General features: G+C 35.2%; 1 protein-coding gene and 1 non-coding gene across 13 annotated transcripts in view; one reads left to right on the top strand and one right to left on the bottom strand.

Annotated features, from left to right (window-relative positions):
• Synj1 (synaptojanin 1) overlaps positions 1-16,773 on the top strand; it is a 90,089-nt gene that overhangs the window by 29,369 nt on the left and 43,947 nt on the right. For 8 of the 12 annotated variants that reach the window (XM_070030585.1, XM_070030577.1, XM_070030576.1 and 5 more), the window contains exons 7-13: positions 3,558-3,619; positions 4,920-5,016; positions 7,008-7,177; positions 8,041-8,122; positions 10,359-10,511; positions 13,809-13,965; positions 16,306-16,329. In XM_070030585.1, the coding sequence (XP_069886686.1) occupies positions 3,558-3,619; positions 4,920-5,016; positions 7,008-7,177; positions 8,041-8,122; positions 10,359-10,511; positions 13,809-13,965; positions 16,306-16,329 (745 nt within the window). Of the gene's footprint in view, positions 1-3,557; positions 3,620-4,919; positions 5,017-7,007; positions 7,178-8,040; positions 8,123-10,358; positions 10,512-13,799; positions 13,966-16,305; positions 16,330-16,773 lie in introns of all 12 variants that reach the window. The other 4 variants (XM_070030583.1, XM_070030584.1, XM_070030588.1 and 1 more) reach the window with 2 other exon arrangements.
• Positions 119-248, bottom strand: LOC138832714 (U6atac minor spliceosomal RNA). The gene has a single exon (XR_011373653.1). It is a non-coding gene; the product is annotated as a U6atac minor spliceosomal RNA (small nuclear RNA).

The following is a 16,773-nucleotide window of genomic DNA, read 5'->3' as shown; positions in this document are numbered from 1 at the left end:
TCTTTCCATTTCCTAACAAATGGGGTAATGCCATAATTTCCGATGGAGGCATAGAATTCCATTGTGTGTATATACCACATTTTCTTGATCCATTTGTCTACTGAGGGGCATCTGGGTTGAAAAACAATGGTTAGATGCCACGAAGTAGGTGGCAATACCTTAACTGTAAGCATGTTGTCAGGCCCAAGGGCCTTTTCCATCCTTGTCAAGTCGAGTGCTAACCTTCTCTCCTTTCATACATACAACACGAGACCAGATCTTGAAACAGGAAGCCACAGAGAGATTCAGGAGTCCAGACATAGGCTTTTCTAACAATTCACTCCCTTAAGATCCCAGACCAGGAAACCAGAATTCCCTTCTGAGAGCAGCTTTCCCACTGACCTAAACACCTCTTGACAGTTCCATACCTTCTCCCAGCTCAGTAAAATATATATTACATATAACATATAATAAAATGGGATTTTTAATTCAAATTTTCTCTGGATTTGGGATTTTTTTTTGAATGTTTTTCTGTCCCTTTAGTTTGCACCTCTTTTTCTATGTCCATGATTCTTAGGTTTGATCTCTAAATAGTCCTAGAGGTTTTTCGTGTTCCACTTGTACTTTTTTTTCTACTTATTTGACTGTTCTTCCACCATGTACATCTGCCATGTCCTTGCCAGTCCATTCATCTGAAGAGGCTTTCCAGTGTTTTGACTTAATAGCTTTTCATTTCCTGAATTTGAGTTTGATTCTTCTTTAAGATTTCTCTGTCTTTATTAAATTCCTTTTTCATACCCTTTGTTGTTCTTATTTCATTCACGTGTGTATTTGTAGCCAATGTGGAGTTCTTTTAGTTGTTGATTTTTATTGTCTTCTAATTCGTTCAGTCTTTTTATACATGTTCTCTTTATTTTATTGATCATTCTTATAGTCAAGCTTTTGAGTTGGGCTTTCTTTCTTTTTGATTATCCTTATCTGTTATTGTGAGCCACTGAAAGCCCCAGTTCCTGCACAGTTCCTCCATTTGTACTCAGGGGCAGCAGATGGACTACCCATGGAGTATCCTCATAATGTACCTGATAATGGGGGAAACAGACAACTTAGTTCTGCACTAGTGGAACACAAAGGGACTTAAGTGATCTGCCTGTAGGAATCAGCTCTTTCACATCTTGCCCTGCAGTCTGTCATCCTGTGGGAAGTCTAAGGCTGGAGGGATGGGGTATCATGGGAGCTCTGAAACTCTTAGCCCTGCCTGCAGAAAACCCCCAGAATCACTGGTTGCTGAGTGCTTTACTAGCTATAGAGCTTAGGTACTGTTTCTGTTATAATCCTCAGGCATTGGTTCTTGCTCTAGCCAGGGAGAGTGGATAGCATCTAGGTGATTTATTGCCTGAGTCACTGCTACTGCTTTGAATTCTGGGCTTACCTGTATCCAAGCCTTTTCCTTATCCTAGCTGTTTCTTTGAGTGTCTCCAGAGTGCTTAGCAAATTGCAAGCAGCTTGCATACAGTTAATGTAATCTGATAACTCAGGTACCTGGAATGAAGCAGGAGATCCTTACTCAGACACTGCATTTTTGCACTCTCCAGTCTAAAACAAGCAAAAGCTTATCTTGTCCTATCCCTGTCATACTGAAGCATTCACTGTCCCACAAAGTCCCCACCTTGGAATTTAAGGTTTGCAAGAGTTTTGGAATTGTCATATAGCTAGATCTGACAGTGTATGGAGGAGGCTACCAGGTTTCCTTATAGTGGAGGCTTCAGCTTTTCCTTGCTAGGGATGCTATGTTTCTTAATGAATGAGATAGTACTTTTGGCGCTCTCTCTCTCTCTCTCTCTCTCTCTCTCTCTCTCTCTCTCTCTCTCTCTCTCTCTCTTTCTTTCTCTCTCTCTCTCTCTCTCTCTCTCTCTCTCTGTGTGTGTGATAGAATTTGAACTTAATACTTCACACTTTAGAGGATACTGTTGGACAGAGTACCACTTGAGCCATTCCTCTAGCCTGATAATATTAATTCAATCTTGAAACAAAAAAGCACTTTGGATTTTGTTTTCTATTCTTTTTGTTTTTTGTCTTTGTCAAACTGCCTTGAGTGATATGGCAACTCTTCTACACCCTCTTTAAAGTCATTTTGTTGACAGGTTAGCATGAATATATTCTAGAGAACTGTGATCCCAAAACTTCAAAGAGAGAAAGGGGGGGGGGCGGGAGGAAAGGAGGTTTAAAATGAAATTCTCTCTTTAAAACTGGGATTTTAGGTCCAAAGTCTCTGAGTCTCAAAATAGATCTAGCCACTTGCCCTATATGCCAAAGAAAAAGACATGGCAAAGGGCAGAGAAATACTTACTACATGGCAAAAGAACACTTTAATACATCTTTAGCTGTCTTAGAGGTACAGACATTGACTTCAAGTTAAGTAGAGAAAATTGGGGGCAGGGTCTGTGATAAGTATGCATAGATAAAATAGTAAAATAGTCCTTAAATCACAGGTATGGCCTGGTTGACCATTAGCTTAGTCTTTGCCCTTGTCCTTCAAGCAGTTCCAGAGAAGTTAATACTTTATTACTGGGACAGAAGAGGAACAAGGTGGTCTCCTGAACTTTTGACTGTGTACTTTAAAATATAGAAGACATTCTTATTGAAGGGGCAATTTGCCTTCCCCACAAGATGATTATCATTGAATCTAGTCTTTGTCCTGCAAACAAGGTGATTGCAAAATTGACTATAACAGAGAATAGTTCAGATCAAAGGGCACACATTCACAGGACCCAGCAGAAGCTTTCTTTTTTACAATCTCACCTTTTTATTCTTGTATCTATTATGTCTTTCTCAAAACTACTTACCTCTGCCACCATCGTATGTGAGAAGAGAAAACGTATCCATACACACTAGTAAATATTTCCCACCTTGTTTATTTCACTTAATTAAAATTTTCTAATTCTGCCAACTGTGCTGTAACTGTAGTTGTGTGACTGTGAGGCTGACTTGGTAAAAGTCTGCTTGGCCAGGAAGGGGGGATGGTAGTTTAAACTCACTGGAGTTTTTTGATGATGGAAGAGGTGACTAGGAAAAAAAAAAAACACATGGACACTAAAAGAGTAGGAATTTAGTGAGGACACATAGAAATTTCATTTGAGCTATTTTTTAGAATTAGTAGTGTAACTCTAGAGGACTAGTTACATCTATTAATTTACATAGGGCATGTATTTTGAGCATAAGGTCATAATATATATCAAAACACTCAAGGATTTTTTTTTTTTGTCAGTCATGGGGCCTAAACTCTGGGCCTGGGTGCTGTCCCTTAGCTCCTCAGCTCAAGGCTAGCACCCTACCACTTTAGCCATAGTGCCACTTCCGGCTTTTTCTGCTTATGTGGTGCTGAGGAATGGAACCCAGGGCCTCATGCAGGTAAGGCAAGCATTCTACCACTGAGCCAGTTTCCCAGCCCTTCAAAGATTTTTAATCCAAAAATTACTGTTTGCAAATATTTTGGTACTGCATGTTCAGCAAATGAGTTGTTACGTATTTTAAGCAATAATATTTCTTCTGGTATGATTAAATGTATTTTATATGTTAAGGTGGGATCTCATCGTGTTCGTATGTCAAGGGGATTTGAAGCCAATGCACCTGCTTTTGACAGGTAAAAGCTGATTAATTATATGTAGTGCTGTAACATTTGTCATTGCTAAGCAGTTTACTTAGTTATATTCATTTATTCATTTTAACTTTGTTCATTGAATTAAAATTCCTAGAAGACCATGATTCCTAGACTGAGGGCAGTAATGCTCTAACTGTGGGTCTGATCTGGTCTCTCTCAGTACCTTGTTCACGATGCTAGACTCTAGCCACGTGGGGCTACTGAGTGCTTGAAATGTGATTGATCAAATTGAAATGTGCTGTAATTATCTAAACTGGGATTCAAAGATTTGGTGCATAACTACATAAGATAAAAAAAATAGAAAACCTCAATATTTTTCCATATTGATTTTATGTTGAAATGATAGTTTAGATGTTTTGAATTAAGATATATATAGTTTTCCTTTTTGCTTTTTTGGTTTGGTTTTGCTTTTTTTTAATCTTAAAATTTAAAATGATAGATAAGGCTTATTTTATACTTATATAACATTTCTATGTACAGTATTCTCCTCTTAGCCTATTGGTTACCTGAAACTGTATATATTAGTGCATGTGTGTGTGTGTGTATGTATGTATGTATGTATATATGCTGAGATTTTTCTTAAAGAGATACACCTAAGTTAAAAGTTTGATAAATTAGGCACAGTAAAATATTAACTACAAAAATCTATTAACACTTTTGGATTGCTGTAATGATATACTATAACAAAAGTTTTATGAATGTGGTTTCTCTCTTTTGAAAGACTCAAGACGGATATTAGTATTTTTAGAACTGTGACTGACCTCAGTAACCAAAATAATAGAAACCAGGACCATAGATAGGGAATATCGTGCTGCTTCTGTAATGCCTTGAAGCTGGAGAGAAAAACACCTCTTTCTTACATGGGGCCTATTTTTCAAAAGCAAGATCTAGTAAGGAAGTTGCGCTCAATACTCTTGGAGTATGTGATAAACTTGCATGGAAAGGTCAGCCCCTTCTGCTCCCACTGCCTGAGCAGCCAGTGAGGCCTGTTCTCTGCTTTGTCTGGAGCTATCCTCAGAGTGAGAAGGGAGCTAGGTGACTCCAGAGCTTCTTCCAAAATGGGAGTTTCTGTGTCAGTGAGTCAGAGCAGAAATCGTATTTTCTGAATTTTATAAATTCAGAGATTTGAGAACATGTAGAATGGACTTGTGCCCAATTTAACCAATTTTATCAGTTTAAAATACTGCTACCTAGGTACTATTTAACAATGGGGGTATGTGTGTATACACATTTAAATAAAAGGTTTATCGTTTAACATATGCTCATTTCCTTTTCTCAATAGGCATTTTAGAACACTTAAGAATTTATATGGAAAACAAATAATAGTAAATTTGCTTGGATCGAAGGAAGGTGAACATATGCTAAGTAAGGCTTTCCAGGTAGGTATGGTCATTTTTTCCTCCATTCTGGCTTATAGTTACCTAGAAAGATACTTTAAAGTAATTCAATGGTCAGTGTCCTGGGAAATAAGACATTTCATAGAAAAAAGTTTGATCCTTTGATTCTTGGAGGCAGTTAGGGATCAGTTTAGTCTAGTGCTGCTGAAATTTGAATTATGGAAAGGTTTCCAGACATTGACTCTGAGTTCTTATTTGCTTACTTAATTTTGTAGAGAAGCAGACAAATACTCTTTCCCCCAGCATTCACTTACAATTGTAGAGAAATAGGAGGCAGATTCCTCCTTTGCCCTGCCTGCTTCCTAGAAGCTAGAGCAATGATTTTAAACATATGAAATGGTAAACAGCACCCTTTGTGTACATGTAAAGTTAATCTGTCTCAATGAGAAAAATTTGAGAATTTCAAGGAAAAAATGCAAAGAAATGACTGAATTCTAAAAAACCTTTAATTTTTTTTTTTTCTCTCGACCATGGGGCACTGTCCCTCAGCTCTTCAGCTGAAGGCTAGCTCTCTACCACTTGAGCCACAGCACCACTTCCAGCTTTTTCTGCTTATGTGGTGCTGAGGAATTGAACCCAGGGCCTCTTGCATGCACAGCAAGCACCCTACCACTGAGCCACCTTTCCAGCCCCCTTTAATATTTATAGAGTTAATAATGGATCAACATATATTACTTTGTTATAAAAGGCAAGTGAAATGGCTCATAAATATTTACTGAGGTTTAGTGTCATAGTCTAAGCATTACTTAGTATTTAGCTATTTTAACCCTATAAAATAAGTATACTTACTAAACAGAGTATATTTTTAAAGAATGACATTTATACTGGGCGCTGGTGGCTCACACCTGTAATCCTAGCTACTCAGGAGGCTGAGATCTGAGGATTGAGGTTCAAAGCCAGCCCGGGCAGGAGAGACCATGAGACTCTTATCTCCAATAAACCACCAGAAAACCGGAAGTGGCGCTGTAGCTCAAGTGGTAGAGCGTTCACCTTGAGCTGAAGAGCTGAGGGACAGTGCCCAGGCCCAGAGTTCAAGCCCCACGACCGACCAAAAAAAAAAAAAAAAGAATGACATTTATTTGCAAATGTATATATATATATATACATTTGTACATTTATGTTTGTATGCACATCTATATATGTATGTGTGTACTGGATTAATTGGAAATGTATATATGTGTATTCTTATATATATGTATGCATGTGTATTGGATGGAAGTATAAAAGAAATCATTTACTTATTTTCAGCAGTCCTGTAGTTGAACTCAGTGCCAGGGCCTTTTACTTTCTAGGCAGGTACTCCATCATGCCCTTAGTTCCTTTTGTTTTTCATTTATTTTCCACACTAGAAAATGAGTTTTTGCCTAGAGCCATTCTCGGATTACAATTACTGTATAAGTACTTCCCATGTAACTAGGATAATAGGCATGTAATATTGTGCCCCACTTGTTCGTTGAGATGAGGATCTTGAAATTTTTTTGTCCAGAGTACTCTTGAACCTTATCCTCAGTCTATCCTAAGTAGTTGGCACTTTAGGCATGCACAACCATGTCTAGTGAAATGAGTTTTTTAATACCTGATAATCTTTATTTGGCAGGATATTTACTTTAGGACTCATTAATAGGTATGAACAATGGCTAAATTTGTGTTTTAAAAATAAAATACTTGTGATTGGAATATTCCATTTTGTAAACCAGATGAAAACACTTTCTTAATGTTAATTAAGCTTTCTTAATGTTAATTACATGGATTGGTTTCTCATGGATAGTGCATAATGTTTTGAAAAACAGATGTCATCATCAGGTATCAATAAGCAGTTTTCTATTTTACTACCAGTGTCATTTTAGGGGATTAGTAAAAGTTCCAGGTGCCAGGATGAGGCTTTATTTTAAAATGTAAGTTTCTATTTATAACATAACAGTAAGATCATATGTAGTTAACATTTAGATAAACATTTGTCATTTTACTTTCAGAGTCATTTGAAGGCTTCTGAACATGCTTCTGATATCCACATGGTGAATTTTGACTATCATCAAATGGTTAAAGGAGGAAAGGCAGAAAAATTACATAGTATTTTTAAACCTCAAGTCCAGAAGTTTCTAGATTATGGGTTTTTCTATTTCAATGGAAGTGAAGTTCAAAGGTTTGTTAATTCTCATTTCTCTGCCCCTTTAAATTGTAATTTTGCTCTAATTCAACAATCATTCCTAAAACTGAACAATAAAATTTTCTGTTTTTATATCTAGGTTTATAATTTGAAAGTATCTTTATACTTGATATTAGGCTTGGTTTTCTTTCTCTAGAATATACCAAATAGGAATATTAAATTTCAGTAATGAACATACATGGGACTGCAGTATACTGTGTGCTATCTGTGAAATTATCTATGAAATTATCCCACTTCCCTTATTGAATAGTATAACACTTATTGACCTCAGTAAACATTACTAAGTACAAACTGAAGAAGAAGGCATTGCCTGTTCTCTGTCTCACTGTAATTTAAATGTCCAATTGTTGCAGGTGAAACTAAAGAGAAAAGTAGAAAGAAAGGCTTAAGTTTGAAATAATAGGTTCAAGTACATTTTTATGAACAAAATGCCTTTTAATTTTTTCAATTTGTGTATTTCATTTTGTATCAGTGTTAGCAATTTTATAGGACAGTAAATAAAATAGAAGATTTTAGGTTTTTAAATATTCATTTTTAAATACTTGTCTTATGTCTCCAGTGAACCTGTTAGTAACCTGAACATATATTTAGCTTCTAAGGGCCTAGTTAAAAATAAGTATGTGACAGATGTGTGATAAAGAATACATGGCAAAACATTAAGTGATAAAGAATCTAGGTGGTGAATATATGGATGTTCACAGCATAATTTACCCTTGTTGTATCTTGAAAGTTGTGGTAGCCAAAAGTTAGAGGGAAAAGTAGTGCCAAATTCTCAGTCATTCTGTTTTTGTTTTTGTTTTATGCAAATTAGCCTTGTAACTTTATTGAACTTGTTACAGATGCCAGAGTGGTACAGTGAGAACTAACTGCTTGGATTGTCTTGATAGAACCAATAGCGTACAGGCATTCCTTGGCTTAGAGGTAAAAAATAAGTTATAATATATGTGCCTTACAGTATATGCCCCTATGAATGTTTTGGTAATAGTTGTGATTTTTCTGTTTTGTCTTTTAAGATGTTATCTTAGGATAGGTAGGGTCCATTGTCTCATGCAGTTTTGTAGGATTATACTTTTGACAGTAACAAATTGATTTAAAAGTCCAGCATTTTTAAACCAGTAGCTACAAGATAAAAAACCAGCAAGAGATGGAAATGACATGATGAAAATGAAAGTACCTGAGATTCAACTTTATATAAAGGTCTTGTTTCAAAGTTTTTCTTCTTTACCTTGTACCTATTAAAATTCAGTCTAATATAGACAGTCTCAACCATTTGACCACAGCATCTCTCAATGCTGAGCTTTCCCATGTCTTTCCTGTTACACAAGTTAGGATCATAAGTCTATGGTAGATCTTCATTTAATTCCATAAGATCTTTGTTGGTTGTGAAGTACTGTAAAAAGAAGAATAATGAGTAACTTTTTTTCCTTTAGTTAGTGAACTTAAATTAGGCATTCATCTTGCTCTCCAGCTTAGCATCTTTTCTATCTCAAAAGTGAAATACAATGTATAAAATGTACTTTTTATGTAACTAAATAAATTTTACTTATGGCTTTTCATTATGATTAATTTAGAAAATGTAAATGGATGAAAAGTAGAAAAAAGGAGAAAGTAGAAAAAGTAGAGCTTTCACCGGCTCAATTTTGTTTCAATTTGTGGTTTTAAGTGACCTAGTACATTTGCATGGATTCAGCATAAGCTTATTTTAAACTTATAGCTGAAAATAAAGCAGATGTTATTTGTCAGGATGTGTCTTAGCTGACTCTGTACTACTGGTAGAGAGTCTATGCTGTTCCTAGCATAGTAATAGGCAATCAAACTAATAATGAGGCAAGGTTGGTTTTGTCCACTTCCTTGAAGAAGGAATAATAAAGGAGGTCCTGGGGGCTTATTTTGTTTAATTCTCTATGCTAACAAAGAACAACTGTAGTATAAATCTCTAGGTAATAAACGTATGTAGAATTTTTTGTATTATGTATTCTGTGATTTTTCTGTAATGATGGATAATTGCATATTTCACAGAAAAAAAAAAAAAAAGAAACCAGAAATGGGAAGGAGTTAAGTAAAAGTGTAATAGAGTGGGCACCCACTCTACTACAACCACCTCAGGAGGCTGAGGTCTGAGGATCTCAGTTCAAAGCCAGCCTGGGCAGAAAGTCCATGAGACTCTTATTTCTGACTAATCACCAAAAAAGCTAAAAGTAGAGCTGTGGCTTGTGGTAGAGCACCAAAGATTGAGCAGAAAGATTCAGGGACAGCGCCCAAGCCCAGAGTTCAAGCCTCAGACCAGTATATCAACAAAAAAATTCAGGACACAAAAAATATTATTGAATTCTAAGTAAGGGAAACAGATGGGGTAAGGATTGTGCAATGCTTTGAATGCTAGTATTCACAGAGTAGAGATTAGTAACTGTTTTGAATGCTTTTATTGATATCTGAGATGGTAAAAAAATGGTAGCTCAAAAGTCCTCAAACTCTTTGCATATTGGTTCTCCCCTTACATGCAGCTCTCTTTTATTTACATTACCACTATAGATTTTACATCTTAAAAGCTGTCTTAACTTTAGTGAGCAATATTATTAAATTTTATTTTACTTGACATCGTTTATGCAACATTACAATGCAAAAGAAAAAATTAAACTTATTTATTCACATGTATTTAGCTATTTTTCTTTGTTCTAATGCATGCTGTTGCTTAATTAGATCCTCTGATTTAGAGGATACTGTACGATTTACTTTTTTTTACTTTTGCTGGTAGTGGGGTTTGAACTTAGGGCCTTGCATTCTTGCTCACAGCTGGCACTCTACCATTGGAGCCACACTTCTACTTTTGGCTTTTTGCTGGCTAATTGGAGATAAACGTCTCAAGCACCTCAATCTCAACCTCGATCCTCCTGAGTAGGTAGGATTATAAACGTGAGCCAACAATGCCTGGCTCCATAAGATTGGTTTTAACATTTAATCAGAAAGAAATTCTTATTTATACGAGTAAAAAGTTATTTGTAGTTTTTGCAGATGCTTTACATTGAAGTGGGTGAGAGGTAACAGACCAATAAACTGTTGCTGTTTTCAAAGTTTAAATTTTCAATTTGATTATAGTAGATTTTGAAAGTTATAATGTATTATTACATTTATAAATGTTTCTCATTTGTTGCTTTAGATGCTAGCTAAACAGCTGGAAGCTCTTGGCTTAGCTGAAAAGCCTCAACTGGTGACTCGATTTCAAGAGGTTTTTAGGTCCATGTGGTCTGTGAATGGTGACTCAATCAGTAAGATATATGCAGGAACTGGAGCTCTTGAAGGGAAGGCTAAGGTACATCTAGACCTATCATAACATTATCAAAGTTCATTTTTTTTTTATTCTCTAAAGAATGCTTTAAGATTGTCTTTTTAAAAAAACAGATAAACTTTTCAAGTTAAATATCTAATTTAGAATTGTGTCATTTTTGCTTTTTTACCTTCTTTGATACTTTCTTCTGCAAAGGTATTAAAGATTAAATATAATGCAGATGTTTTGTTAGGTATGACATATATAGTCATTTAGCGATAATCCACTAAGACACTGTATATTTGGGTGTATATGTTGATTATTTCTCATTGTTTTCTGTTGTATCTTTTAGTTTTAAGTTGTTTATAATCATTAATATGCTTTTCCTTTACCATAATTGTAATAAAATGTTCTGTATCATTTGACTTTGTGTCTAATGCTTGCTGCTTAATAGGTGTGTGGCAGATGCCCTAGATATCATTGGATGAAGTTGTGACACCTTAGTCTTTTCATTTCTTTGTGGAGAAGTGGTCACCAAATAGTAAAGAAAATAGTGGCCTTTGTTTTGGTTTGATTTGGTTTTTTTGGTTTTTTGGTTGGACTTGAACTCAGGCCTGGGCGCTGTCCCTGAGCTCTTTTGCCCAAGATGCTAGATGGAAAGGTCTAGACATCAACAATCTATTCAGTAACTATGAACCCAGGATTAGTAGGGATTAATTGTATCTTTTACTTATCTTATTTTGAAAAGGAGGCTATCAAACTGTATCAAAGTATGAGCTATTTAATTATAATTCCAAGTCTCACCATTATTTCTTTTTTTTTTTTTTTTTTTTTTGGGGGGGGGTCCAGTCATGGGCCTGAACTCTGGGCCTGGGCACTGAACCTCAGCTCTTCAGCTCAAGGCTAGTGCTCTACTACTTGAGCCACAGCGCCACTTCCGGCTTTTTTCTTATGTGGTGCTGAGGAATCGAACCCAGGGGCCTCATGCATGCAAGGCAAGCGCTCTACCACTGAGCCAACTTCCCAGCCCTCACCATTATTTCTTAATTGCTGGTATTATCTGTAGACTACTTTTCCCTCTGCTAATTGTCCTTTTTATGGGATTTTGGAACAGCATTTGGGATTTTTAAAAATTATTATTATTTTATAAACTTAAATAATACTATTTAACTTTTTAATGGATCCCAGCCTCACTTGAATTTATTAACAGCCTAAAATCTATACAGTTCCTCAAATTATTTCAGGAATACAAACGAGAAATTTACCACCACCACCACCGCTACCCCCTTTATAGTTATCGTTTAGCTTCTTCAGCCTAGCAGCTGAAACTCTGTAAAGACACCATTTTTTATCTCCAAGGTTTCTTTCAGTTTCCAGATCCCCCTGTTTTTCTGCATCTCATGGCATGCCCTGCCTCTACCCAGAGGGATTGGCCTTATGTGAAATGCTTTTTGTTCAGCTCATCATTTGTGTTGATTTTTATTTTATTTATTTATTTAATTTTTAAATTATTAAATGATTTTTATTGAGGTTAAGTGATTACATAAATTTCACAGTATTGTGATATAATAATACTTAAAGTCACAAATATATTTTAACCTTCAAAAGGCAAATTGTCATTATCATGGTTTATAATGTTTGTGAATTCTGTGAGCTTTGACAATACCAACTATTTCTTCCATATTGAGTGATACATACATTTCTTTTCTTTTGCTTAATGTAAGCTATTCCCTCTTCTGTCCCTTCCACTCCCTCTGTGTTGATTTTTATATGTATTTAGGTTTTAAATACTGCCTGCCTTTTAAAACCTAAAATTGTTAAATTTTCATTTGTTCTTTTAAAATAAAAAATATAACTCTTACTATTAAGAGCTGATTCTCTACAATTACTGCTTAAAATATTCTTTTATATTCTTCTGCCTTTTTGTTTCTACCATGACTATGACAATATATGTAGAGGTTACATATATTTTCAGTAGTCTTTTAGCTTTAACATAATATATGGATATGAAAATCTTTATAAAGTATGCTACTCTGAATTGAGCTCAAATCTAACATCTTAACTGCTCTTTCTTTTCCTTTCTCTGGATTCCTTTTGATTAATTGCCTGATAATGTGAATGGTGAGTGTTTTTTCAGTAATGTCTTTTTGTATAATGTCCTAGGGAAGGAAATAATATTTTAATGCCAGATTATGATGGCAGTTAGTGGCACTTAGGAAAATTGCCTCTTCATTCTGCAAAAAAAATTCTCTTAAGTACTATCGTTTCTCTCAGAAATAAATATTTACAAAACTTGAAATTTGCAAGCTAAAGTTATTTTTTAAAGGCAAGAGTGTTTTATTGACAATAATATATAAGATTTTAAAAATGCTTTTTGCGACAACTCAATACCTACATGAAATATGTGCTCACCAAAAGTTACAGTAAATTCACTCTAGGAATAAATATAATTATTTATTAACTTTTTAAAATGCTAGTCCTTCAATAAAAGATTCAGTTTCATTTTTAGTAGTAATTATTTTCTACTATCAAAGTAATTTGCAAGCCAGGTGCCAGTGGCTCACGCCTATAATCCTACTACTCAGGAGGCTGAGATCTAAGGATCACGGTTCAAAGCAAGCCCGGGCAGGAAGCGCTTGCCTTGAGCTGAAAAGCTCAGGGACAGAGTCCAGTCCCAGAGTTCAAGCCCCAGGACTGACCAAAAAAAAGTAATTTGCAGTGTATATATTTAATATGTCATCCTTAAGTTCTGTCTCTCCTACTATGTGAAAAGAACTTTTTCTATTAAATTAATACATTTCTGTGACTTGATTATAGACAAGTTTAAACACTTACTGCCCTACATATCACTGTATGAGGTTGAGGCACCTTAGACTTTTCATTTGTTTGTGGAGAAGTGGTCATCAAATAATAAAGAAAATAGTGGCCTTTTGTTTGTTTCATTTTGTTTTGTTTTTTTGGTTGTGGGACTTCAACTCAGGCCTGGGCAATGTCCCTGAGCTCTTTTGCTCAAAGCTAGCATTCTATACTTTAAGCCACAGTATGCCTCTTCCCATTTGGGGGTGGCTAATTTGAGATAAGAGTCTCACCAAGACTTTTTTGCCTGGGTTGGCTTTGAACTGTGATCCAAAGATCTCAGCCTCCTGACTAGCTAGAACTACAGGGGTAGACCACTAATAGTGGTATTTTAATATACTGGTTATGCATTCAAAATATAATGATCAGGTCCTTTTTATACTGACATTATATAAACCAACTGAATGTTCCAAAATGACTATTGAGTTAAATTAATGATATTTAGAATGAAAGCCCATACTTCTTTTCCCTCAACAGGCTGGAAAGTTAAAAGATGGTGCGCGTTCTGTCACCAGGACAATTCAGAATAATTTCTTTGACAGCTCCAAGCAAGAGGCCATTGATGTTTTGCTCCTGGGCAATACTCTAAATAGTGATTTAGCTGACAAAGCTCGGGCACTTTTGACTACTGGAAGTTTGCGTGGTATGCATAATTATTTTACATCATAATTATTTTACTTATATTATGCTATTTTTAGTCTTTCATAAAGTCCAACAAGTAAGTGTAAACTTGTTTATACAGTTAATTGTAGTTGATTAAAGTAGTTTTGGAAAGAATTTCTATACAGGTGAATTTTAAAAATTCTCCAAAAGAAGGTTGCCTATATTAATCAATGGTATTATTTAGCCATACACTTACTATTTTTTTCTCTAGATTATTTATACTTAGATATTATGATAGAAGGATTAAGATTTAACTATTACTAACTTTATCCAAGGCAGAATTTCTTATATATATGCAGCTGACTCTTAATGACATTCAACAATTTAATTGTATTTTTAAATGTTCTATTAAAAAAACCCTTAACTATAGTTATTTTTCTGAAATAACAATAAAAGTTTCTTTAATGTAGTCTTTTAATAGTTACTGTTTGAGTGTTTAAATCATATTAGTGATTTAAAATAGTGCTTACTAATTGCTATTACCAGTTTTGATATTGAATATAAATATATAGCTTTCAAGATAACTTTTTATTTTTTATTGTAATCTTCTACTAAAATCAAAAGAATTTGAACTTATGTCAAGAAGCATATAACAATATTATTATGGGAAAACTTGGCATTCGTTGTAGACAATTTTAGACTTCCTTTCCCCACCCAGTTTATTGAAATATAATTGACAAAATTAGACTTTCTTAGTTCCACTTCTTTTCCATTATTATTTTATAGCACTGTGAACTTTTTTTTTTCCTGTTCCCCTAAATGAAACCCTCAGTTGCTCCCCAGAAGAAAATTGTTCCTGCATTGAGAAATGCCCTCTCGGGTAATTACTTGAGTAGGTAGATGATCATGGGCTCTTTCAGAATTCCACATGGCTTGCTGAAGGTAGCCCATTACAACCAGCTCCTCAGGGATGTAAGGGGAACTGGGGCCTAGCCAAACTCTTAAAACAAAAAAAATCTCATCTTAGCTACTACTTTCAACTTCAGGCTTTCTTCCTGGCTTCTAAAACTGTAGAGATTGACTGATTTGTGTTTTGTCACCTCTTTCCACCTATGCCTACTTTGATGTGGAGGCATTATTAAGCAACAATTGAAAGTAAGTGGTTGAAGGAAAGAAGAGAAACAAAGAACCTGAGTTATTCCCAAATTTGAGCATCAAGTTTTCAGTTTCCTGCACACACTTTACTATATGTAACATATGCCTTTTAAAAAGTAAGTCAGCTGGACTTGGTGGTTCATGCCTATAGTGCCAGCACTCAGGAGGCTGAAGCAAGACGAGTTTGAGGCCAGTCTCTGCTGAATATCAAGATACCATCTTTAAAAAGAAGCAAAATCAGTTCTGCTAAAACACTTGTTTTGAAACTGTAAATTTGTTCCAACATGGGTGATATATGAGGGAATGATTTTAGTATGATGCCAAATTTGTGTGAGGTTATGTGTGATTTCATTGGCAAGCAACATTAGGTAAATGCAGAAAACTGTCCAACAGATCCAAAATGGGTACAAGCATATAAAATGCATGTACACATAAGCACAGACCTTAGATGTCTTTCCTACCCCAGTTCACTATGTGTGTTATGAGCCATACCCATCCAAACCTGATGTTTCAGCTTTCCATCCATTTTCCAATAGCCCTTCTTCCATTATTCCCAGTTAAACCATTCTGGTGCCCATTTCTCCAAGCCAACTTCATATTTTTTTCAAGATGAAGTGCCTTATAAGTATTCATGCATTTTATAACAACTTAACATGCATGGTACTATGCTGATTTTATTTTTGGTGTGTCACTGTCAAGTTTCAACCCCATTTTTCCCATAAGCCCCATGGCTATGGGAATTTTTAGCAGTTTTGCATAGTGCAGTGATATTTTTAGAATGTGTATATCTTGTCATAGCTAAACTGTATGTCTTAATAGGTGAGTCTCAGAAGAAGTACTAAAAGGTACATCATAAGATCACACTCTCCATATCTTCAGTGTCTTTCAGCCTTTTACATTTTCACACTCATAGTTTCACTCAAACACATGTGCCAAAACACCACATATACACAGGAGCAGCTGAAAGAGCAAGGGTATAACCTTCTGATTGTGAAATGGTGAGTATCAGCCAGTCACATAGGATTTCCTTAGCTTCAGAGGGTTTCTATCAGTCATTGGTATTTTGGTTGTAATTCTTGGTGGGTCTATAACCAACAGAAAAGAATCAGGTCATCAGATTGACTTCAACTGAGGCCATCTCATAATGTTTTGTCATTATGCTCTAGATTTGAACTGTAACTTGTTTTACTAATGATTCTTTGTTTTCTTCTTGATGCATCCGTAGTTTCTGAGCAGACATTACAGTCAGGTACAGTATAGAAAATAAGAAAATAAAAAGTCCTTTCTTTGTGTTACACAAAGATGTATGCTTTGAAACTTTCTCATTTTTCCTCAGAATCTAACAGGGTTAATTGCTATTTTAATTTGGCAAAAAAAAAATTAAGTTTTTGCAACTTATTTCATTCAGAAAGGAATATACAATATTTTTGTTTTGCATCAAAAGCTTAGTTCTAATTTAAGATAATTCAGCTAGTTTTAATTTTACTTTTGTATCTCAAACAAGCATTATTAGTGTTAATACCTTATTCTTATAAGGCTATTGAAAAAAAAATCAGATGTGACTACTGGATTAATTTGAGTACTGTCTCGAGCCAGCACCGGTGACTCACGCCTGTAATCCTAGCTACTCAGGAGGCTGAGATCTGAGGATAGCAGTTCAAAGCCAGCCCGGGCAGAAAAGTCCATGAGACTT

The sequence above is a fragment of the Dipodomys merriami genome, unplaced genomic scaffold (genome assembly GCF_024711535.1).
Source record: "Dipodomys merriami isolate MVZ:Mamm:240054 unplaced genomic scaffold, mDipMer1.0.p SCAF_2, whole genome shotgun sequence".
NCBI classification, from domain to species: Eukaryota; Metazoa; Chordata; class Mammalia; order Rodentia; family Heteromyidae; genus Dipodomys; species Dipodomys merriami.
Note: the sequence above shows the minus strand (reverse complement) of the source record. Positions and strands in the feature narration are given on the sequence as shown.